General features: G+C 45.2%; 1 protein-coding gene across 3 annotated transcripts in view; it reads left to right on the plus strand.

The window, feature by feature from the left end:
• Positions 1-23,613, plus strand: part of crim1 (cysteine rich transmembrane BMP regulator 1 (chordin-like)) — a 212,504-nt gene that overhangs the window by 106,385 nt on the left and 82,506 nt on the right. For 2 of the 3 annotated variants that reach the window (XM_041215149.1, XM_041215158.1), the window contains exons 3-5: positions 2,973-3,215; positions 8,975-9,095; positions 10,796-10,917. In XM_041215149.1, the coding sequence (XP_041071083.1) occupies positions 2,973-3,215; positions 8,975-9,095; positions 10,796-10,917 (486 nt within the window). The remainder of the gene's footprint in view (positions 1-2,972; positions 3,216-8,974; positions 9,096-10,795; positions 10,918-23,613) is intronic. The other variant, XM_041215167.1, reaches the window with a different exon arrangement.

Raw genomic sequence — 23,613 nt, forward strand, 5'->3', positions numbered from 1 at the left:
CAATGTAAATTGCTGTGGTTTTATCACTCTTTTGAATCATAAAGGTCTGTGTTCACACAGGAGGCTCAGTGAAACCTAAACAGACCTCAGGCTTGGTTAGCATGTGTCAGGATCAGTAAAGTGAAACAGTTGCTCAGAGTTAAGGCTAAGTCTTAACTTGCTTGACAAGTGTTTTGTTTATGCCGCAGTTACTAATCATTGCAGGAAGTGGCTGTTGAGTTACTAAGCCCCACATTTGGAGAGATGCAGCTGTTATTTATATTCTTTCCCTTCCAGTTCCTTTGCCTTTGTTTCCATCCCTCTTTTCCCCTCTCAAGGACGTTGTCTTTTGCTGGAATACAACCTCCTGGGTACTTGTAGCCTTCTGATGCCTCATGCAGCTGGTGAGTGTGAATGCTGGCAAGCTATCCCACTACAAAAGTAGGAATGACAGCCAAACCTAATCCTCTCTTCATCCAATGTTCCCACATGCATACTTCATCAGTGGTCATCAGCGGCAGAAGCCACCTCCATTCCCACTGCACTATTTCCCCTCTCTCAGTCCAAATTGAGCTGATGGGCCACAATCAAAAGAAAGTAATGTTCATGCCACACAAGTGCCAGACAATGACTCTCCCCAACAAGAGTGAATCCAGCTATTTGTCCTTGACATTCAACTGCATTACTGTCATGAAGAGATATTAGTGTATATAATGTTATTGGAAATTATTTTAAATTGGGCTTGTAGTAGGTTCTGTGTCTGTGGGTGTGACTGTGTGTGTGTGTGTGTTAATTGGATTAAAGCCAGCTAGTCTGGGTGCTTTGATGAATAGTAGTTTTGAGTCGTTAAACAGTAAGGTAAAGGGGACATTTGCATTTTGTTGAATAAACCATTCAAAGACTGGGGGTGAAATCTTGCACCAAGCTAGGAGACACTGAGAAATATGTTTATATTACTAATAAAAATAAAAGTTAGGATCTATCAAGCTGGGGTCCACTCTGGGATCAAGCTTGTCCAGGGGTAGCCTCAGCTTGGATCGTAACAATTACCATTGCTGAATCCCCTGCTATCGACATCCTGGGGTTACCATTGACCAGGTACTTATGATCAGCCATATAAATACTGTGGCTGTAAGAGCAGATCAGAGGCTGGGAATTCTGCGGCGTGTAACTCACTTCCTGACTTTCGAAGCCTGATCACCATCTCCAAGGCACAAGTCAGGAGGTTAACCGAATACATTCCACTTGCCTGGATGAGTGTGGCTCCAACAACACTCAAGAAGCTCGACACCATCCAGGATAAAACAGCCTGCTTGTTTGGCACCCAATCCACTACCTTAAACATTCAGTTGCTCCACCACTGGTGCACTGTGTCACCTGTGTGTGCCATCTGCAAGATGCACTACAGTTATTTACCAAGGCTCCTTCGACAGCACCTTTCACGCGTACGCAACCTTTACCACCTAGAAGGATAAGAACAGCAGAAGCATGGGAACACCACTATAAGCAAGCTTTCCTCCAAGCCACACACCACCCTGACTTGGAAATATATTACCATTCCTTCACTGTCGCTGGGTCAAGACCCTGAAACTCCCTTCCTGACAGCACTTTAGGTGTGCTTACACTAAGTGGACTGCAGCGGTTCAAGAAGGCGGCTCAACACCACCTTCTCAAGGGCAGCTAGGGATGAACAACAAATGCTGGCCCAGCCACAGACGCTCAGATCCCATGAAAGAATGAAAAAACTGGAAATAAAACCAGGGACCTTCCTGACCTGGAGTTTTACCCCCCTGCACAGTATATTCAACTACAAAGTCATTGTAGAAGCCAAAGATTAAGCTGTTAACACTGTATTGCTTCAGCAATTACATCGTTTCAACTCTGTGTGGTCAAACTCTCTCCCTTCCTCTCTCCCTCTTTCTATCGCATGCACTTGTGCTCAGGCAACCTTTGAACTTCAGGAATTGTTTTTTGAAAAAAAAATAAAGTAAAAGAAAAACAACTTAGAAATATTCGAGAGTCATCTGTGATGTCCCAGGCATTAAATGCACCAGTCGGTATGGCTGTGAGTCATTAGGAACAGACTTTACCCCTCTTCAATGCCCAGTTGGCTGACCTCTGGCGAGGCACTAGTACAGATGCTACAGGTGATCCCAATGTCCTGTTTTTTAGCTCAGGAAGCAAACAATCATCCGAGACACCTGCTTCTGACTGCTATCCAACATGATTCTTATCAGAAGAAAGAAAGGAGAGGGGGAGGGAGGAAGCAGGGCGAGAGGAAGGGAAGATGGAGGGAGGGAAGGAAGGAGGGATGGAAGGAAGAACCTGCATTGATATGAAAAGATTACTGACAGTGGAGGTGGGATGAGGAGGGTGGCGATTGGCCGTGATGCCTTCCCCATTCAGCCACAGATGAATTGTCAGCTGGCGTTGATTGACTGGCCTCACCTGGGTGAAGCACCCAAGGGTGGCAGCTCGCTGTGGAACTGTGAATCCAGCAAGAGCCAGGAGAGGAGGGGAGACCTGGCAGCCAAAACCACTACTGCAAGTGCCGGAGTTTAAATTGGGCCAGTGTTGTGCAGAAGCTGAGGGGTGGACAGCGTAATGCATTTCCCTAATACAGTAAAATCTTTGTTATCCGGCATGCTTGGGCAATGGGTGGTGTCACTTAAACAAAAATGCCAGTTAATGGGGTGTTGCATTACTCCAGACACAAGACAAGGTGCAGTGTATCTTTGTTCAGGCACAATAACCAAAACTGACCCAATAATTTAATGATTTCAATGTAAAACCTAAGAACAGCTTCTGCAGATTTACGGTCCATCATCGTTATTAGTTTTTTTTTTAAAGAATGCATCACCCGAACACTGAAAGTGATCGGACCTCTTAAAAAAAAAACAAGCCGTCAGAAATTCTGGTTACTGGAGAATTCTGGTTGGGAGAGTGCCGGATAACGCAAAGCTCACTGTATATCCTCAATTCTTATTTTTCAGAGGAGAAGCCAGACTGCTCTAAAGCCAGGTGTGAGGTCCAGTTCTCCCCCCGTTGCCCGGAAGACTCCATCCTGATTGAAGGCTACGCCCCTCCCGGCGAGTGTTGCCCCCTCCCAAGCCGCTGCGTCTGCAATCCAGCTGGTTGTTTGCGGAAAGTCTGTCAGCCTGGATACCAGAGTATTCTAGTTTCCAAAGCATCAGGAAAGCCAGGGGAATGCTGCGACCTGTATGAATGCAAGAAAGGTTTGGGGAAAAAATCACTTACTTTCAGTTCAAGAAATTACTTGAGAATGATACAAGTAAAACGCTGACGGTGTTACACAAATAACACCTATTGTTTGGTTTTGTGGGAAGGAAACCATGTTTCTCTGGATATTAATAATATTTGACTATAGAATATATTAAAAACCTTACAGATGCAACCACTTCATTCACTCAATTTGTCTGTTATAAATTCATATTCTGTCCACATTTATAGTGAAGACTGCCTATCTAAACTTGTCAACCTGTCATTATACCCTCCTGCCAGTGATGACAGTATAGCAGCTCAACCTTTGTTCTATTTCTTGGCTTCCCAAATTGGCGTAACTTATATCAGTGTTATATGAAGAAATGGATAGAATTTCTGCAGGGTTTTCCAACAAACCTCTGCCAAAGTTTCAACTGATATTCAGGAGAATCCCTAGAGATTACTGGGTATTTATGTGGCTTGTGGCATGAAGCTCAAAGTTATCTTATCACCATAAATCTTCTGCTTTATGAGATCCTCAAATATATTATCAAAATAAAGCTTTTCTTTGTATTTTTCTCAAGAATTTGCCAAAGGTTTAGATTAGAAGTCAACACAGCGATGCTGGCTCACCAATGCACAGGCCCATGAGATGAATGAATACGGATATGGGGAGGTGGTGGTATTGTGGTAATATCAGTGGACTAGAAATCTGGAGGCCTAGGCTAATGCTTTGGGGACATGGATTCAAATACCACCACAGCAGTTTAATAGTTCAATTAATAAATCTGGAATATAAAGCTAGCCTTAGTAATGCTCATTGATTAATGTAAAAACCCATCTGGTTCACTACTGTCCCTTAGGGAAGGAAATCTGCATCCTTACCTGGTCTGCCCTACATGTGACTCCAAATTCACAGCAATGTGGCTGGCTCTTAACTGCTCTCTGAAATGGCCTAGCAAGCCACTCAATTCAAGGACAATTAGGGATGGGCCACAAATGTTGGCCTTGATGGTGACACCCAGATCCCATGAAAGAATAAATTATAAAAAAAAAATACATGGGAACAGGCATAGGCCATTTACTCCTTTAAGCCTAATCAGTTAGATTGTAGGTACTCTGTATTCTCAACTACATTTATCTGCCTTTGTTCCATATTGCTAATAATGCCCTTGCCTAACAAAAAAAACCTCAATTTTGAATTGACACCCAGCCTCAAATGCTTTATGGGGTAGAGAGTTCCAGACTTCCACGACCCTCTTCGTGAAGCAGTACTTCATGACATCATCCCTGAATGGCCTATTTTTAAGATTATGCCTTCCTTCTTCTGGACCTTCCAAACATTTCCTCTCTATCTACCCTGTCAAAGAATTATATTCCCATGGCAAATTAGCTCTAATCAGAACACAAGCAAGGAATGTCTTCAGGGTGAAGGAGGGGCTTATGAGCCATGGGAGCAAGGCAGGCAAAGAATATGGGAGAGAAAACGTTTGAAACCGAGTGAATGCATGTTTGATTCCTTTCTGTCTTCTGCGATCCCAGTGTCAGCCATTGTGCTGCAGGCAGATACTGAACAGAGTCCTTCACTCCTGTCAAGAGAAGGAATGTTTGAAGGACAGTCCCAACCAGGAAGAGCCAAGAGCCGCATTATTGGTAGCCTGGGAGCATCCCATCACGATTATCTTTTGATCGTCAGAGTAATGAGTAACTTGGAGCGTATGACGCTCCTGTCACTTCTGAAATCATAACTGAAGCTTCCTATGTGTGCCATACCTCCCTGGTTCTTTCATTCTTTGGGCAGAATTTTACGGTCGTTCCGGCCAGCCATATGTTTCGGTCCTAGCAAAGTGAGTGGACTTTTGAACGACTCGCTGCATTTTCCAGTCCCACCCCCCACCACAACAGGGTTGTAAAATTCCACCCTTTTCTGTCAATCTCTCATTTCACTCTGTCTAATTTTCTGTATTTACTCTCTCCTATTTTTCTCCTATTCTCTCTCCCTGCCTCTTTATCTCCCTCTCCCTCCCTCTCACTCTCTCTCTCTCTTCCTCTCTCTCTCTCTTTCTCCTGCTTGATACCCCTTTCCGCCATCCTCAGGAATTCTCTGCTTACATTTCGTCACCACGATTAGGTCCTGATTAAAAATAGCTCTAATTTGCCATGAGATCATGAGTATTTTTAGGATCAGTTGGCCCAAACAAACCCAACAACCCTTTTAAGTTCTGATTGAATCCAGTCTTCTGTCCAGTGAGATAACAACCAGACGTTGTGAAAGTCAGGAGTAGTGTTTCCTTCGTCAACTTGTTTCAGCTGTCATCAGCGATACGGGAAAACAGAGGAGCTCGATCCGCACTACATGCAGGTGCTGGTATTTTTTGTTAACAATTCTTCAAATGCCAGCCAGCTCTGGAATTCCCCCACACCTGATAAAACACAAAATAAGTAACCTACTTAGTGAAAGGTTTCCCCTCATTCATCAATGCTGTGCAAATGCGAGCATCTGATCTCTGTCAAATGAACGGAAAGCAAAGATACTGCAGATGCTGGGAATCTGCAATAGTAACAGAAAATGCTGGAAATATTCAGCAGATCAGGCAGCACCTGTAAAGATAGAGAAGCAGCATTCATGTTTCAGGTCAGTGACCTGTCGTTAGAACTGGGAAACATAGTTGGGTTCAAGTGAGTGAAAGTGGGGGGGGAGGATGGGAGAAAGAACGAAAGGAAATGTCTAAGGTAGGTTGGAAGGCAGGAGAGATTAAATGACAAAAGGATGTGAATGGCAGAATGATGAACAACTGTTGTCCAAAAGCAAAAACAAGAGAATAATGAGTTAAAACCAAGACGTGCAAGAAAACTATATGGGGGCAGAATTTATGGTCTGAAATTGTTGAACTGTCTGTTGAGTCCAGAATGTTGTAAAGAGTCTAATTGAAAGAAGGGGTGCTGTTCCTCCTTGAGCTTTATTGGGACACTGCTGGAGGCCGAGGGCAGAGAGGTTAAGGGGCAAGCAAGATGGAGAATTAAAACGACAGGCAGTGGAAACTCAGGGTCGCAAGCGTGGTGAAAGCTGAAGTTTACTGATTTAGTCTTTGTGATTTGTTGACAAAATCTAGGCCCTTACTAACAAACTAAACAACCATCCCAAAGGCATTACATTATCCAGTGAACTAGTCAATCTCTGCTATCCCTTCATATTACCCTGTGAACTTGCCCTTCTCTGCCATGGCATTGTTGTTGATGGTTTGTCCATCATTGTCGAGGATAAAAGCCGATGCTTCATCGCCAATTTAACACAGGCTCTGGGTTGTTATATGACTGTAAAGTCTGATTTTCATGGGGAATGTTTTCCCACATAACAGGATATTGGATGTCAGATTGACCTAAGGGCTGATCGTTCCTTAATTTCCTTTGGGCTTAACTGGGTATGACTTGCTTTATCATGCCTTCGTGAATTATCTGCAACTTTTGCCCAACACAAGCTCCCAAGTATTAGTCGTGCTGCCACATTTTCCTTAGATTGGTCTTTAGGCAAGCCTTATATCTTTTGAACTGACCACCGTGAGAGTGTGAATAGGATTGCCCAGATGTTCACTGAGTTTCACTGCTTGACTTTGCTACTCTTCTTCATATACATGCTGCCTCTTGGAGACATCGTCCAAAGACATAGGGTCAGCTTTCACATGTACACTGGTGATTCACGGCTCTACCTCAGTGTGGTCAATGGTTAGACTTGAGCTGTTCCCTAGCATCTGATTTCATTCCGCTCCCTGGCTCCCATCTCAGGCTGAACCAGACTGTTCGCAATCCCTGTTTCCTTTTTGATCCCAAACTGAGATTCCAATCCCACGCCCATCACAAAAACCGCCTACTTTGATACCATCACCTGTCTCAACCCACCTGCTGCGGAAACCCTCATCCATGCCTTTGTCACCTCCAGATGATTCCAATGCTTTCCTGGACAAACTTCTATCTTCCAATTTCCAAGTTCAGTTCATCCAAAACTCTGCCCTATTTAGCCACACCAGTTCTTCCTCATGCATCACCTCTGTGCTCACTTTGACTCCCAGTCACCATGCCTCAAATTTAAAACTTCCATCATTGTGTTAAAACCATTCATAGCCTCACCCTATAACCTTATTGTAATATCTATAACCTTCTTCAGCCCTACAATCCTCTGAGAACTTTGTGTTCTCCAACTCTGGCTCCTTGTGCATTATTGATCCCTTTAGCAGCCATTCAGTTAGACATCTGGACCCTACTGCCTGGAATTCTCTTCCTAACCTTTCCTTCCCTGTCCTTTTTTATACCAACTTTTGACGATGTTAGTCTCCCCCATCATTCATCTCCTCCTTTGTCTCAGTGTCAATTTTATCCTGATTACGCACCTAAACAAGTGAAGAGTCTGGGGATGCTTTTCATCATTGAAGGCGCTATGTAAGTACGTGTTGTTGTTGTTGTAACAAGCTTGGGCTAAAATCATATTTTGCAATGTTAGTAATAAAACCATTAGCATGCTCTTGTGAAATCCACAGGTTGGAAGCCTTTAAAAAACAGACAGAGGAATTTTAAGTGAAACCATGAACACATTTGTTACTAATATCGCATCACACGATTTCAATCCTTTTTGTATTCAAAGAACATTGAGCCTGTTAAACCCACAGAAACTGACAGCCAGCTTCCCTTCTCCCTTGCACACATATTCACAAACACTCGCGCGCACACACATGCACATTCAAACACAAGTACTCACTCGTGCACACTCTCACTGACACACATACACGTACATACTCATGCATGCTCGCTCGCTCACACGCACGTCCATGCACACATATACACACACACACACACACACACACACACACACACACACACACACACACACACAGAGTCCTGTTGCTGTGTCAGGAGAAGTATTCAAGACACTCAAAGACAATTCTCCATCCTTTCCAGCAGACTGAAGAAGACCACATGTAGCAGCTTTAGCTGATCATGAGATTTTATCAACTTTACTTTAAATTTCACAAATCATTTAGCTAAATGTAAAAGCATAAGGCTTCCATCCAGAGCTCAGTGGTAGGAAAGAAGAGGGGAGGACACCTGGAAAAATCTAAGGTACTAATTTACTGGGTTTGTGCCAAGTCCCCTCATCCTTTCCCCCACACCACCTGCTTTGTGGAATTATAGAACGATTGCAACACTGAAGGAGACTATTCAACCTATCATGTCTGTGCCAGCTTTCTACAAGAGCAACTAGCTTAGTCCCAATCTCCTATGGCCCTGCAAATCCTTTCTTCTCAGCTAACTAGCCAATTCCCTTTGGAAGGTCTTGATTGAATCTGCCTCCACCACACTCTTGGGCAGTAAGCTGCCGCGTAAACACGTTTTTCCTCACGTCACCTTTGCTTCTTTTACTAATCGCCTGAAATTGGTGTCCACAGCTTCTGGACCTTTCTGTCAATGAAGACAGTTTGTCCATACCTACTCTGTCCAGACCCCGCATGATTTTGAACACCATTAGCCGTGTGGGCAGTGAGATCTCAGAAGATAAATGCTGGAGTAGCTGGCAGTCATGGTAAGGCACCAAATCTTCCTACTGTCCTCAGCAAAGCTCCATCGCAGAAGGAAGTGTTGTCTAGAAGTTACAGTTCGCAGTGACAAAGTGCAGCTGCTTAATACGTCCAGTATCCGAAGTGGTTAATTCTTCCTGCACATCTCACAAACTAACAAAAAGCATTGAGTGCTCGATGTTGACGCTTTCTTTTGCCTCTCGTAGTCTATAATGTGGACTGCAGCACCGTGGATTGCCCTGCCATTCAGCAAGCGGTCTGCCCATCCGACAGCTACGAGACTGCCACCCGGTTGACTGCCGACGGCTGCTGCACTCTCCCGACACGGTGAGTCTTCCTGCTGGTGCTGATACTGGCAGTGGTGGGAAAGGAGATTCATCACCCCCAGGATGTACAATGTCAAACCCGGGCTGTTCAGTTGTTCCATCTGTTGAGGATTTATTTGTACAGCTACTATAAATGAAATGATGATTTTGTAGAACCAGAATTAATAGGCTAGACTCACATTGAGTCGCTAATATATACGCTTCATTTCTAGAAAAAAGGAGTGACTTGATTGAGGTCTTTATAGTGATGTCAGACCGTCATAGGGTAGATGTGGAGAAAATGTCTGCACTTGTGGGGAGACCAAAACTATGGGCCATAACTATATGATTGTCACTAATAAATCTTACAAGAACTTGAGGAGAACTTCTTGACCCTGAGAGTGGTTAGAATGTGGAATGCCTTACCACAAGGAATAGTTGAGGTAACTAGCATGGATGAGTTTAAGGGGGGGCTAGATAAACAATGTGAGCCAGAAAGGAGTAGAAGGGTCTGCTCATAGGTTTAGCTGAGGAAACATGGGAGGAGGCCTGTGTGGAGCATAAATACCGAGATGAACAAGTTTAGCTGACAAGTTTCTGATCTGAAGCCGCAATGTAACTAGATAAATATGCTAATCTCAGCTAGGGCGATAACAGTGGAATCACAATTAGCCTCAGTGGCCTTGGCCAGGGCATTCGGCCATTGTCCCGCTCCCTGTTCCTGATCAGCTCCGATTCTGGCAGGGAATGTGAGCACTAGGTAAGAACAGGATTGGGATCAGCTCTGATTCCCTCCATGTTAGGTTAGCCAACTGACTCTTATTGCCAGTGAGACTAGGGCTAATGGAATTATACAGTATCGAGGGTCAGAGCTTTTCAAGGGAAGAAAAAACTTGATACTGGTTTCAAGAAAGAATGAAATTCTCAATGAAATCTCAGTATTTCTGCATTCTTGGGTACCCAGTCTCAGCAGGGAACACCCCTGGGTCAGGTACAGCACAGTCTAAGCAGTAGAGATCGTCATTGCCAACCCAAGGACTCAGCACCAATCTCACTAGGCCTCACCTCCTACTCCACTGGTGGGATAATTTACCATTATCCATACCGCCCATTCCTGGTTGTGACCACCAATTAGTATGAGATTAAAAGCAGTTCTGAGCCGTGGCTCCATGTCTTTTAGGTGGACTGAGATGGCCTATATCTATTTCATAGTCTATAGCCAGTCATCCTGTGCGGGATCAAACCCAGATGGCATTGACGTAAAACCAATGCCAAACTCAATGTCCATGTCATTAGCCTTTAGGCTAAAGTGTAACAGTGATGAATGCTGCCATTTATTGCCAAGTATGGGGAATCACAGGAGCTACAGGGTTGGTTGGTGCTACAGGGCTGTTTCCAAATGTGTTTCTGCAGCTCCTTCTCCCAGCATCTCAATTTAGCTTGTGGCAAGTAAATAGTGGAAAAAGTGCCAAGTTAGCAGGTGCAGTTTTTAAGCTGAATTCCACCCCTCAAGCTATTTAAAAAAAACCCCACACACACTCAGGAAAATCAGGCACGATGGATGGTAACGCAACTTCAGGCCAGAGTTGCCGGCTTGGGAAGAATATAGTCTTGAGTACGCTGAATGGACGCAGCGCTTGTGACCTCCTCTTGGGCATCCACATGTTTCACTGCATTCCCGCCTTCAAAGCACTCATTTGTTGTGTCTTGTTTGGGTTCCAGGTGCAAGTGTTTGCTGGGAATCTGTCGAGTCCCTAAGTGTGAGGCGGGCACTGTGCCACGAATAATTTCCCCTGGGGATGGTGTCCCTGGAAAATGCTGCGATCTATTCGAGTGCATCAACGGTACGTGCTGATTCAATAAAACTATAGTCCAAAGCTGGAAATGTTTGCGAAAAATGATTCCCTTGAAGGGGTGGGGGTGGGGGGGGGGGGGTGGCGGGGAATGGGGCAGGTGGGGTGCTGGCGGGGGGGGCTGGTGGCAGAGGGTGTTTGTTGGTGGAGGGAGATTAATAAGCCAGAATGAGAAACTTGTTCTGCACAAGGCTGTGGGGGAGGTTTCAGAAATGGGCTGTTGTCAGCCTGTATTGATAGTACTTTAGACTAATTAAAAAAGAAGTCTAAACAATGTCCACATTTAAACGTTTGAAAATGCCTTCAGTGCTTTTTACAACCTTTGGTTAAAAGCCCGCATCCCAGCTTTAAAGCTACATTTTATTACTTCTTTCGCGCTCTTCTGCGTAACTTGATTACAGTTTTTATGAATGTTTGAAAAGCTCAGTGATATAAAAAAGCCCATTATTAGGAGATATATATAAAACACTGTGTATAGTCTATGAAGTTGTGAATCCTGCTTTTCTTCCCCTCTTACTCCAAGTTTCCTCAGACCATGTGCTATCTCCAGCCAAGAAGGCTGTCTTTTGCTGTCAGGATGTGGGTAACACTGGCAAGGTTGCATTTATTGCGCATCCTTAGTTGTGCCTGAGAAGACGCTGATGGACCTTCTTGAACCACTGCTCTACAGATGATGATGGTGCTCCCAAAATGGGTTAGGCAGGGAATTGCATTACATTAACCCAACAATGATGGCAGCTAGAGCAGAAATAAAATGTCAAAGTCAGGATGAGGTGTGACTTGGGAGGTCATAGTCATACAGTCATAGTCGTAGAGGTCTCCAGCACAGAAAAAGGCCCTTTGGCCCATCGAGTCTGCGCCGGTCAAGCAAGTACCTCTAATCCTATTTTCCAGCACCAGGCCCAAAGCCTTGTATGTCATGGCATCACAAGTGCACATCCAAATACTTCTTAAATGTTATGAGGGTTTCTGCCTCTACCACCCTTTCAGGCACTGAGTTCCGGATCCCCACCACCCTCTGGGTGGAAAAATTCTTCCTCACATCCCTTCTAAACCTCCTGCCCCTTACCTTAAATCTATGCCTCCTGGTTATTGATCCCTCCACCAAGGGGAAAAGTTCCTTCCTGTCTACCCTATCTATGCCCCTCATAATTTTATATACTTCAATCATGTCCTTCCTCAATCTCCTCTGCTTCAGGGAAAATAACCCCTGTCTATCCAATCCCTCCTCATAACTAAAACTCTCCAGCCCAGGCAGCATCCTGGTAAATCCCCTCTGCACTCTCTCTAGTGCAATCACATCCTTCCTATAATGTGGATTCCAGAACTGCATGCAGTACTCTAGCTGTGGCCTAGCCAGCGTTTTATACAGTTCCAGCATAACCTCCCTGCTCTTATATTCTATGCCTCGGCTAATAAAGGCAAGTATCCCATATGCCTTCTTAACCACCTTATCTAGCTGTCCCACTACCTTAAGGGACCGGTGGACATGCACACCAAGGTCCCTCTATCCTCAGTACTTCCCAGGGTCCTACCATTCATCGTGCATTCCCATGCCTTGTTTGTCCTGCCCAAGTGCATTACCTCACACTTATCTGGATTAAATTCCATTTGCTACTGCCCATCTATGTCCTCCTGTAATCTAAGGCTATCCTCCTTACTATCATCCCACCAATTTTCATGTCATCCGCAAACCTACTGACCAACCCTCCTACATTCAAGTCTAAATCGTTTATATTTACCACAAACAGCAAGGGACCCAACACCGATCCCTGTGGAACCCCACTGGACACAGGCATCCAGTCACAAAAACACCCCTCGACCATCACCCTCTGCCTCCTGCCACTCGGCCAATTCTGGATCCAATTTGCCGAATTGCCTTGGATCCCATGGGATCTTACCTTCGTTATCAGTCTCCGATGCAGGATCTTACCAAAAGCCTTGTTAAATTCCAAGTAGACTGCATCAAATGCATTGTTCTCATCTGCACACCTGGTCACATCTTCGAAAAATTAAATCAAGTTGGTCAGACATAACCTTCCCTTAACAAAACCATGCTGACTGTCGTTGATTAATCCCTGCCTCTCCAAGTGTAGATTAATTCTGTCCCTCAGAGTTGCTTTCAATAGTTTTCCCACCACTGAGGTTAGACTGGCTGGCCTATAGTTCCCTGGTTTATCCCTCCCTCCCTTCTTGAATAAGGGTACCACATTGGCTGTCCTCCAATCCTCTGGCACCTCTCCTGTGGCCAGAGAGATATTGAAAATTATTGCCTGCTATCTCCTCCCTTGCCTCCCTCAACAGCCTGGTTTACATTTAATCCAGGCCTGGAGATTTATCTACGCCAATTTCCTTAATTATAGCACAGTCCTTCTGCCTAATTTCAATACCCACATCGTCCCTCTCACTTGTGAACGCGACACAAAGTATTCATTTAGAACCCTAACTATGTCTTCCGGCTCCACACACAAATTAACACTATGGTCCTTAATGGGCCCTATTCTTTCCCTAGTTATCCTCTTACTTTTAATGTACTTGTAAAATAACTTTGGATTTTCCTTTATTTTACCTGCCAAATTTTTTGCATGCCCCTTTCTGCTCTCCTAATTTCCTTTTTAAGTTCCCCCTACACATTCTATACTCCTATAGGGCTTCTGCTGTTTTGAGCCCTCGGTATCTGCCATAAGCCTCCTTTTTCCCTTTATCCAATCCTGTATATCCCTCGACATTCAGGGTTCCCTAGATTTGTCCCACCCTTTATCTTTAGTGGAATATGTTAGCCCTGTACTCTCCCTATTTCCTTCTTGAATGAGTCCCACTGCTCTAATGCAGATTTACCTAAAAGTAGCTGCTCCCAGTCCACTCTGGCCAAATTATATCTGATCTTATTAAAACCAGCCTTCCCCCAACTTAGAACTCTGATTTCTAGCCCATCCTTGTCTTTTTCCAAGACAACCTTGAATCTAACAGAGTTATGATCGCTATCTGCACAATGCTCCGCCACTGATACCTCTACCACATGCCTGACTTCATTCCCTAAAATTAATTCCAGGACCACCCCCTTCTACGTACTGGCTTACAAAGCTCTCCTGGATGTATTTTAAGAATTCCGCTCCCTCTAATCCTATCACACTATGATTAACCCAGTTAATGTTGGGGAAGTTGAAATCCCCTGCTATTACTGCCCTATTGTTTTTACACTTTTCTGAAATTTGCCCACATATCTGCTCTTCTATTTCTCTCTAAATGTTTGGGGGCCTATAGTGCACTCACAGCAATGTGATTGCTCCTTTTTTGTTTTTCAGTTCCACCCATATGGCTTCATTTGAGGAGCCTTCTAAGCTGTCATCCCTCCTTACTGCTGTAATTGATTCCTTGATCAATATTGCGATACCCCCTCCTTTTTTACCTCCTTCCCTGTCTTACCTGAAGACCCTATATCCTGGAATATTGAGCTGCCAATCCTGCCCCTCTCTCAACCACATCTCTGTGACAGCTAGATATCATACTTCCACATGTTAACTTGTGCCCTCAACTCATCTGCCTTATTCATCAGACTCCTTGCATTAAAATAAATACCATCCATCCTTGCCAAACCCCCTTTTGCCTTAACTGGCGTATAATTTCTATGCCTTCCAGACTCACTTGCTCTCTCTTCTAATTTTGGCTGTGAATCTTCCCCTGCTGAACCTCCTCTCAGGATCCCATCCCCCTGCCAAGTTAGCTTAAACCCTCCCCAACAGCACTAGCAAACCTACCTGCAAGGATGTTGGTCCCATTCCAGTTCAGGTGCAACCTGTCCGCCTTGTACAGGTCCCACCGCCCCCAGAAACAGGTCCCAATGTCCCAGAAATCTAAAGCCCTCCCTCCTGCACCATCCCTCCAGCCACTCATTCATCTGGACTAACCTCCTATTTCTATACTCACTAGCACATGGCACCGGAAGTGATCCAGAGATTACTACCTTTGAGGCCCCGTTTTTTAATCTGCTTCGTAGCTCCTAAATTCTGCTTGCAGGACCTCATCCTGCTGTCTACCTATGTCCTTGGTACCAATATGTACCACGATTCCTGTCTGTTTGCCCTTCCTCCTTTAGTATGCCCTGCAGCCGTTCAGTGACATCCTACCACTATTGCTCTTCCCCTCTTTTTCCTCCCACCTCTGTGTAGCTGAGCCACTCACAGTGCCATGAGTGTGGCTGCACTCCCCAGAGGAACCGTCACCCTCACAGTTTTCCAACACAGAAAAACAGTTCTCCAGCGAGATGCCCGCTGGGGATTTCCTGACCACCTGCCTGACACCTTTCTTCTGACTGATGGTCACCCTTTCCCTCTCTGCCCGCACTTCCGTAAGCCGTGAGGTGACCATGTCTAAAAGCGTGCTATCTCAGCCTTGTGGACGCACCTCAGTGCCGCCAGCTGCCGCTCAAGCTCTGAAACTCAGAGCTCCAGTAGGTGCAGTTGGTGGCACTTCCTGCACGCTTAGTCGGTCAGAGCACAAGGAGCGTCTAGGACTTCCCACATGTTGCAGGCAGTACATAACATGGGACTGAGTTGCCCTGCCGTGCCTCTAGTTGAAATAAAAACCTTACTTTAACTTAAATACAATTAAAAATGTTACATTCTTTATGTACTTTAAATAAAAACTAGAACTCTTACCTTTCCTTAGCTTAATCCATGTTAAGCTGGAGAAAAACACTTACCCACTACTCACCAATCAGCTCTCACCTTTGTGCTGATGTCACTTTTTGAAGCTTTCCTGCACTCGCGCAGGTTCTGATCTCTCTGCCACTCTCTCGCTCTGTCTTGTGATGTCACTCTTGTTATTTTCAACAAGAACTGACTGCAGGACACTCTTCCCAGACTGATTCACCATGATGCTGACTGCAGGACACTCTTCCCAGACTGCTTCACCGTGATACTGGCTGCAGGACACTCTTCCCAGGCTGCTTCACTGTGATGCTGACTGCAGGACACTCTTCCCAGACTCCAGTGGGAGGTGATGCCATTGCAATGTCACCGCTGCTCTCGTGCTTCCCAGTGATAGAGGTTGCTGGGCTGGTCGCAGACCTCAGCTAGTCACTGCATCAGACATGGTCAAAGCAGACTTTCCTGCCACTTTTCCCTCCATTTTGTGTGGGGGGCTTCCACCCATCTGCTTACGGGTACCTCCTGTCCACAAGCGATGCAGCTGATCCAAGAATTCGTCAGAATGGAGGGTTGGGCCCATCTTGATGCATTGTATTTTGTGGCTTCAACATTCCAACTTACTGGGCTGCAGCAGGTTTTGCGAAGGATTGAAGAATTTAAAACCTTTGCCGTCATCATGTCTGTGTTTTCATGTTTGTATTGTTGGCGTTGCTGTTGGAACAGCTCCATCTTCATCATTGGTACTGCTATTGGAACACCCCCATCTTCATCGTTGGTATTGCTATTGGAACACCCCCATCTTCATTGTTGGTGTTGCTGTTGAAACACCCCGATCTTGAATGTCCCATAAACCAGTAACCCTCCTGAATTGATTTTTTTAATTCTTTCATGGGATGTGAGCATCATTGGCAAGGCCAACATTTGTGGCCCATCCCTAATTACCCTTAAGAAGGCGGTGATAAGCCGTCTTCTTATAGCGCTACAATCCATCTGGTGTAGGTACACCTACAGTGCTATTAGGTATGGGGTCTTTATTCACTCAAGCCTCTGTCAGTGATATGTTGGGCTTGTTCATTCTTCTTTCAGTCTCCCTGTAATTGGTTCTATGCATCACTGTTGATCACCCTGCTAAAGACCCTGTGTGAGAAAACTCAAGAAGTCAACTTGCCACTCTGTCAACCAGCACTTTGGCAACATCCACATCCTCTGCAACCAAGCAGACTCATGCCTTCCATTTGAATTCCGCACCACTTGTCTAACCAGTGTGTTGTGTATTCTTTACTCTTTCATGGGATGTGGGCATCACTGGTAAGGCCAGCAATTGTTGCCCATCCCCAATTGCCCTTCAACTAACCTTGTTAGATCACTTCAGAGGGCAGTTAAGAGTCAACCAGATTGCCACTGCCAGGTAAGGACTGCAGATTTCCTTCCCTAAAAGACATTAGTGAACCAGATGGGTTTTTACAACAATTGATGATAATTTCATGGTCATCATTATTGAGAGTAGCTTTCAATTCCAGATTTATTAATTGAATTTAAATTCCACCAGCCGCCGTGGTGGGATTTGAGCCCCTGTCCCCAGAGTGTTAGCCTGGGCCTTTGGATTACTAGTCCAGCGACAATACCACTACGCCACCATCTCAAGGAGCATCCAAACTCAAGAGGCTGTTGCAGCTGAGTGATAAGTTTGATATTGAGTTATTTCTGGAGGGTGCAGGAAAATACTAATCCGAACGGAAAGAATGTGTTTTGTAAAGTATGAAGGACACTTTCAACCATAACATTTATTGCTGCTGTGGTATTCATAAACAGTCAACATAGCAACACTGCATCAGCAGGTTCTGGCTACTTAAATATAGCACAATGTTTCGGCTTGGATGGAAACTAAATATAGAGAATGCTGTGCTCCACCTTGCTGAAACACTTGGCACTGTGACAACAATGTCTCAAAGGATAAATGAGTCTGCTTGACAGCAACACAATTAATTTATTTAGTCAACATTGGAAGAAGGTATCACTGAAATATGGCAATGTTGAAGCTTCCCCCACCCCCCCGCCACCTCATGCTTTCATTCAGATTGCATACTATCAGCTGCCTGCCCTACCTTTTTCCCCTCCACCCCTTTTGAAGGGTTGCGAAGCAATTTCCCATTTTCTGGATGTCATCGCAAAGAACTTTCTGAACTCAGACTATGGCGCCAGCAAATTTCTCGTCATTCTGCTAATCGAATCGCTTCATCCAAAACAATGTAAGTGGAAAGCTGAGGGTGGTTCAGGGAGTTATGCATGAGGGCAGTTCATTATGTACTGAGAAACTGGATGTTGCAACGCCTTTGGTTTCTAGAGAAGTAAGAAGAAAGCTTTCTCGAATGTTGGTATGTATGTTCATCCCATCTTCCTGGTTTCTAGGTTATAAACCAAACCAGAAACATGGGATGAGAAAGCCTTCTTATTTCTCTTTCACTTTTTCACTCTCTCATTCTCTTTCTTTCTCTTCTCTCTCGCTGACTGTAAGGATCCTTAATGGATGAGTTCAGAGCAGCTTCAACCCAGTTGTAACACACTTGTGCTGTAGAATCCTATGGCAATAAATATTTGATGGCTGGTAGAGAGTTATAAGCAAAAAATGTCAGATAGCAAATGACCTGCTGTCCATCCAGCCTGTCTCATGCAATCATGATCTCTTGTGCATCACAGTACAAATGCTCCCCATTCCACCAAGCCCAGAAACCATGTTTATTATATCAAGGCTGAAAAAATTTCCTCCAAATGCAAACAGTGGACCTCTTCAGTTGTGCTCCATCCACTTTAAGTGTCAAATCCCCATGCTTGACGTAGTGCAGAAGGGGATTCACTTTGGTGTGTTGGAGAGATGCAGATAGGTGTGTGAGGCCACCTTCATTGGCACTTGAATGTGACAATCAACCGTTCCCACTCTTAATTCTCAGAGGATTGGGGATAAAGTTTTTGAGTCCCCAAGACACTGTTGGCGCAGCAGGTGCCATGTCAGGAAACTGCTCATGCACTGTCCTCGATTTCCCATCCATTCCATTCAGTGCTTGTCTCAGGAAATTTATCTTTTGCTCTCTCTCAGTATCAGTTGCTCACAATGTATCTTCTTACTTAGCCTTCAGGTTTTAATTTGTCTCTCACTTCTTTCCCCTCTGTGGCCCTCTTGCTGGGGTGTGGTTCCATAGCTATAAGCAGCCTGCAAGAACCTATCCAAATGTGTTAGCTCCACAGTAAATGTTAATCTTGCCACCAAGCCCAGCCATGACCCTTCTTCACACCCACTGCCCAGCTGAACTCACTGGATGGTGGTCAGGGGCAGCCACCGGAGCTGATTCCGTTTGCTTGCCTCCGAATCAGAAGTCCGATTTTAGAGACTTGAGCACAAAATCTAGGCAGACACTCCAGTGCAGTACTGAGGGAGTGCTGCACTGTCAGAGGTGTTGTCAATTGGATGAGATGTGAAACTAAGGCCCTGTGTGCCATCTGGGATGAATGTTAAAGACCCCACGACACTGTATTGCAAAAGAGCAGGGGAGTGCGCCCTGGTGCTCTTAGCCAATATCTATCCCTCAACCAACGTCACTAAAGGCAGATTATACATCACTGTTGTGGGAACTTGTTCTTGTGGGAGTCAAGGGTTATGGGGCAGACAGAAAAGTGGAGTTGAGGCCACAGTCAGATCAGCCATGATCTTATCAAATGATGGAGTGGACTCGAGGAGCTGAATGGCCTACTCCTCCTAATTCTTATGTTCTTTTGTTGTGTACATATCAGCTGCCATGTTTTCTACATTAACGACAGTGACTACACTTCATTGGCTGTAAAGCTTTTTGGGATGTCTTGAGGCTGTGAAAGGTGCTTTATAAATACAAATCGTTACCTTTCTTTGCTAAGGCCAGTTGCATTTCATGCTGCCGTAGCTGAGATCACATAGCTCAGACTAGGGGCTGCATCTTCGAGTGGGGGTGGGGGGGGGGGCCTGCTCGCCGACACGTAAGATGATGCGCGGTGACATCAAGTGGGCGTCCCGACATCACCGCGGGTCATTTAGATTTTCAGTTCGGTGGGCGTGCAGCTGACTCGGCTGCGCACCCGCCGAACTGTCAAAGGCCTATTAAGGCCATTAAAAAAAGTAATTAAATTGATTAACGGACCTGCCCGTCCAACCTTAAAGTTGGCGGGCAGGCGAAGAGGTCAGGCGGCCTTCAGAAAAAACATAAAACCTCATCCACGGGTAAGATGAGGTTTCATGAGGGACTTAAAATGTTTATAAAATGTTGACATAAAAGAAATTGACACGTCCCAGCTCATGTGACAGTATCACATGGGACAGTATCACATGGGACAGTATCACATGGACAGTATCACATGGGACAGTATCTCATGTGACAGTATCACATGAGCTGGGACATGTCAGGAATTTTTTTTCTAATCTTTATTGACTATTGGAAACCTGAGCCAATCTCCCTGAGGCAGCGCTTTGCCTCAAGGAGACCTGTGCGCTTTTTCACGCGCCCCGGCTCAGGGAATCTCCCCCACCCGAACAGGGAGCGCGTATAGCGCTCCCTGGTGCACGTCACGTTGGGCCGGCCTTAATTAGCCCGCCCATGTAAAATGGTGGCGCGCCCCCAATCGGGAGCACCGATCGGGAGCTACTCAGCAGGCCTGGCAGCGTCTACAGAGAAAGAAACAGAGGATGGAATTTCCAATGCCCATTGGCGTGGGGCATCATGGCGAGTGTGAGTGGACAATATGGTGGGAAACCAGTTTGCGATCGTCCGCTCTGCCTGTCAGTGGTGGGCCGCCTTTCACGCCGCCGGGTGTCGGGAACTTCGTTTTACTACGTCTGCATATCGTTATAAGCCCTGCTTGCCGGAATCATCCCCCCCCCCCCACACTGGATCATCCGGGCACACGCTGATGTGTTTCATAACTGAACGTAAGCTGCACTTCACTTCACTCGGGACTTTGCTTCCAGCAGCGCTCACAGTCATCAGCGCCAGGCTTCACAGGCGGCACCATATCACTCTTAGGAGGGGCTCACAGGCAGGTTTCTACCTACCAGATCAGCCGTAAGGTGGGGGTGGCTCTTCCTCGGCTGCAGGGCTACGGCTTGCTTGAGGAAGGGCGGGTATCCCAGGATGTGTGTGGGGACACGTGTTGATCTGTTGAGGCAAGTGGCCTCAAGAGGGCTGAGGAGACAAGTCTCCAAGAGGAGATGAGGCCAGATGGAGGTGTGAGGGTGTGTGTGTGAGAGAGTGAGTGGTGATGCCCCTTGAGCTGGCAGTGAGTGAAATGCCAGTGAGTGTGTGATGGGCTTGTGAGTGTTGAGAGTTTAGAGTGATGAGATGGTTGCCTTACCCTGGCGGCACAGATTAGATCATTCATCCTCTTTCTGCATTGGATGACTGACCTTTTCTGTGCAGAGTTGGCACCGACCATCACTGCCACCGCCTCCCAAGCTGGATTGGTGAACTGATTGGCCTCCTGCAACCAGAACGGGGGTAGAAGGCACCTCATGGGGCTCCCGTGGTGTCCAGGGATGTGTCACTGAATCAAGCCGGGGGTGCTGCAGTCTTTTTGCCTTTCGGGGCTGTGCTTTCTGTGCAGCAGTCCTGGGTTGGAAACACTGACAGGTGCTTTAAATATGGCACCCAGCGTGAAGAAGCGGTGAGGTGATGGGGGTGGGGTTGGGGGGGGGTGGGCAGGTGAATCAGAGGCCACCCACCATTGAAACAGTGTGTTTCCCAGGAAGGCATGATTAACGAAGCAGCATGTAAACTCGGCATTGCGCCCGGCAGATAAAACATCCTTTTTCCTGCCCGCTACCGCACTTCGTACACAACTGGGATGATTCCATCCAGGTTAACGTTTCAGGTCTATGTCCTTTAATCAGAACCCAGGTTATTATTGTTTCCTAGCTGCTGTGATTTGCTATAAAGTTGGTCCAAGCAGCAGATAGGGTGCAATGGCACTTCAGTGTACTTGGCTAGTTTGAATACTCGGGACAATTAGTTTTCTCCTTTGTTCAAAAATTCTATTTGAATTCCATCTACTGAAAAATCACAGTGTTATTCAAGCAAAGAGGAATCTAGGTTGATGACAGCTGCTCAGCAATGGCTTCAAATCTAAGTTTCAATCTGTTGGGGATTAGTTGTAAATCAGCTATATTTTCACACCATCATTAGAAACTTGGTTACAGTATTTTATTGTCAATTAGTTGTTCTATAATTTATTAATGTAGCAACAAGGACTGAGTTATGAGAAAGGGCTGAAGAAACTCGGGTTCTTCGGCCTTGAAAGGAGGTAATTCAGACCTCGTACAAAATCATAGAATAGTACAGCACAGAAGAATCCCATTTGGCCCGTCAGGTCTGCACCAGCTCATTTGCAGAACAATCCAGTAATTTCTGCTCCCCTACCCTTTCCCCATATCTCTGCAAATTTTTCTCCTTGAAGTATTTACCCGTAACCTTTTTGAAGACTTATGTTGAATCCATACCCACAATTCCATTAGGCGGTGCATTTTGATAGGTTTATAAAATAGCATCCACTATCAGGAAGACATATCCATAAATGTGCTTCGTACCATTGCAACAGGATGTCGAATTCCGATTAATGTCACGTGATTCCCAATCAAACAAAGACTGATCAATATATGGATGGAAATTTCATGAGACAAATTGCCTGGGACTGTTTGAGAAACAGATGGATGCTTTGGCGGGGAGATAGTAGATTTCTCTACTGAAATAGCTAAGGTCTTATCTAAGGAGCCTTCTTTATTCGCACCTCCCTCCGTGATTGGATTCATGCCCAAACAGAGAGTTCAGACCATTGTAGCATTGCTTCCATACAGGAAGCAAAGAACATTGTAAAGGGGAAATCACCTTAGAATTCTTGGGCAACACCAACTTTTGACTATTCAAGGGGCAACACACTCGGGGCAAGATAGCTACCTGCTGCCTTGGCTAGGGATCGGGCATGGCACAGGAAGCAAGTGGAGTTGAAAGAGGAAGCCTTTGCAGCATTATAGCTTGCAAAGGGCTGTCGTTGATATTAGCAGAACAATATCATGCACACTTACATGACATACTTTATTTATCTTTAATGGGTTAGCACCTCTGCTAAAATATCACACAGAGGAATGTTATGCACGCTTGTTAAACATTCCTTAATTGATATTGTCAAAAATAATCTCTTGGTTTGTATTATCTGAACAGGCCATTGAAATCCAAGCGGAGTAGGCAAGGGGTGGGGGGGGGTGTTGTAATACTACTGGATGCTGTGCAGGAGTAACTTAGTCATTCTAGTGTTAACGGTTGGTCTGTGTTATTCTAGGCAGGAGTCGGGGTAGGGAGGGATTTGTGCATTCACAGCCCAATGTGAGAGATTATCTCAACTCGAAGTATTTGCCGCCATTGATCTTTTCATGGTTGGGAAAAAGACACCTACCTGCCTGTTGAAGTTAGCAGCTCAAATCAGAGAGCCCTGTGTACCCATGTGCTGCAGAAACATCCAGAGTGTGCAAAAAAGGAGAGAAGTACCTGTTAGTATTTTGTACCAGGCAAGCATATGTGGTTATTTGAATGCACAACTCAAAGAGAAAATAATCTGTCTTAAAATAAATAAAAGCCAGTGGAAGAAAGCTTATGTGAGCTGTGACTATTAACAATCGTCAGTTGATATTTTGGTTTGTAGCTGTGTAGTCCAAGTATAAGTTATATCTATATTTGTCTACGGTTTATAATGAAACACATTTTACCCACAAGACTTTTTTAAAATCAGTTTAGTTTTGAACAGGTGTACATACTGTTGCGCAAACCTAATAGATTGGGAACAGTAGCAATAGTGGTTATGTTACTGGGCTAATATTCTAGTAGGCCTGGATTGATGATCTATAGATATGAGTTCAAAGCCCACCACAGGAACTGGGGAATTTTAAATTCAGTTGATTAAGTAAATCTGGAATAAAATGCTAGTATCTGTAATGATGATGATGTAACTACCAGATTGTCATAAAAACCCA

The sequence above is a fragment of the Carcharodon carcharias genome, chromosome 2 (assembly GCF_017639515.1).
Source record: "Carcharodon carcharias isolate sCarCar2 chromosome 2, sCarCar2.pri, whole genome shotgun sequence".
NCBI lineage: Eukaryota > Metazoa > Chordata > Chondrichthyes > Lamniformes > Lamnidae > Carcharodon > Carcharodon carcharias.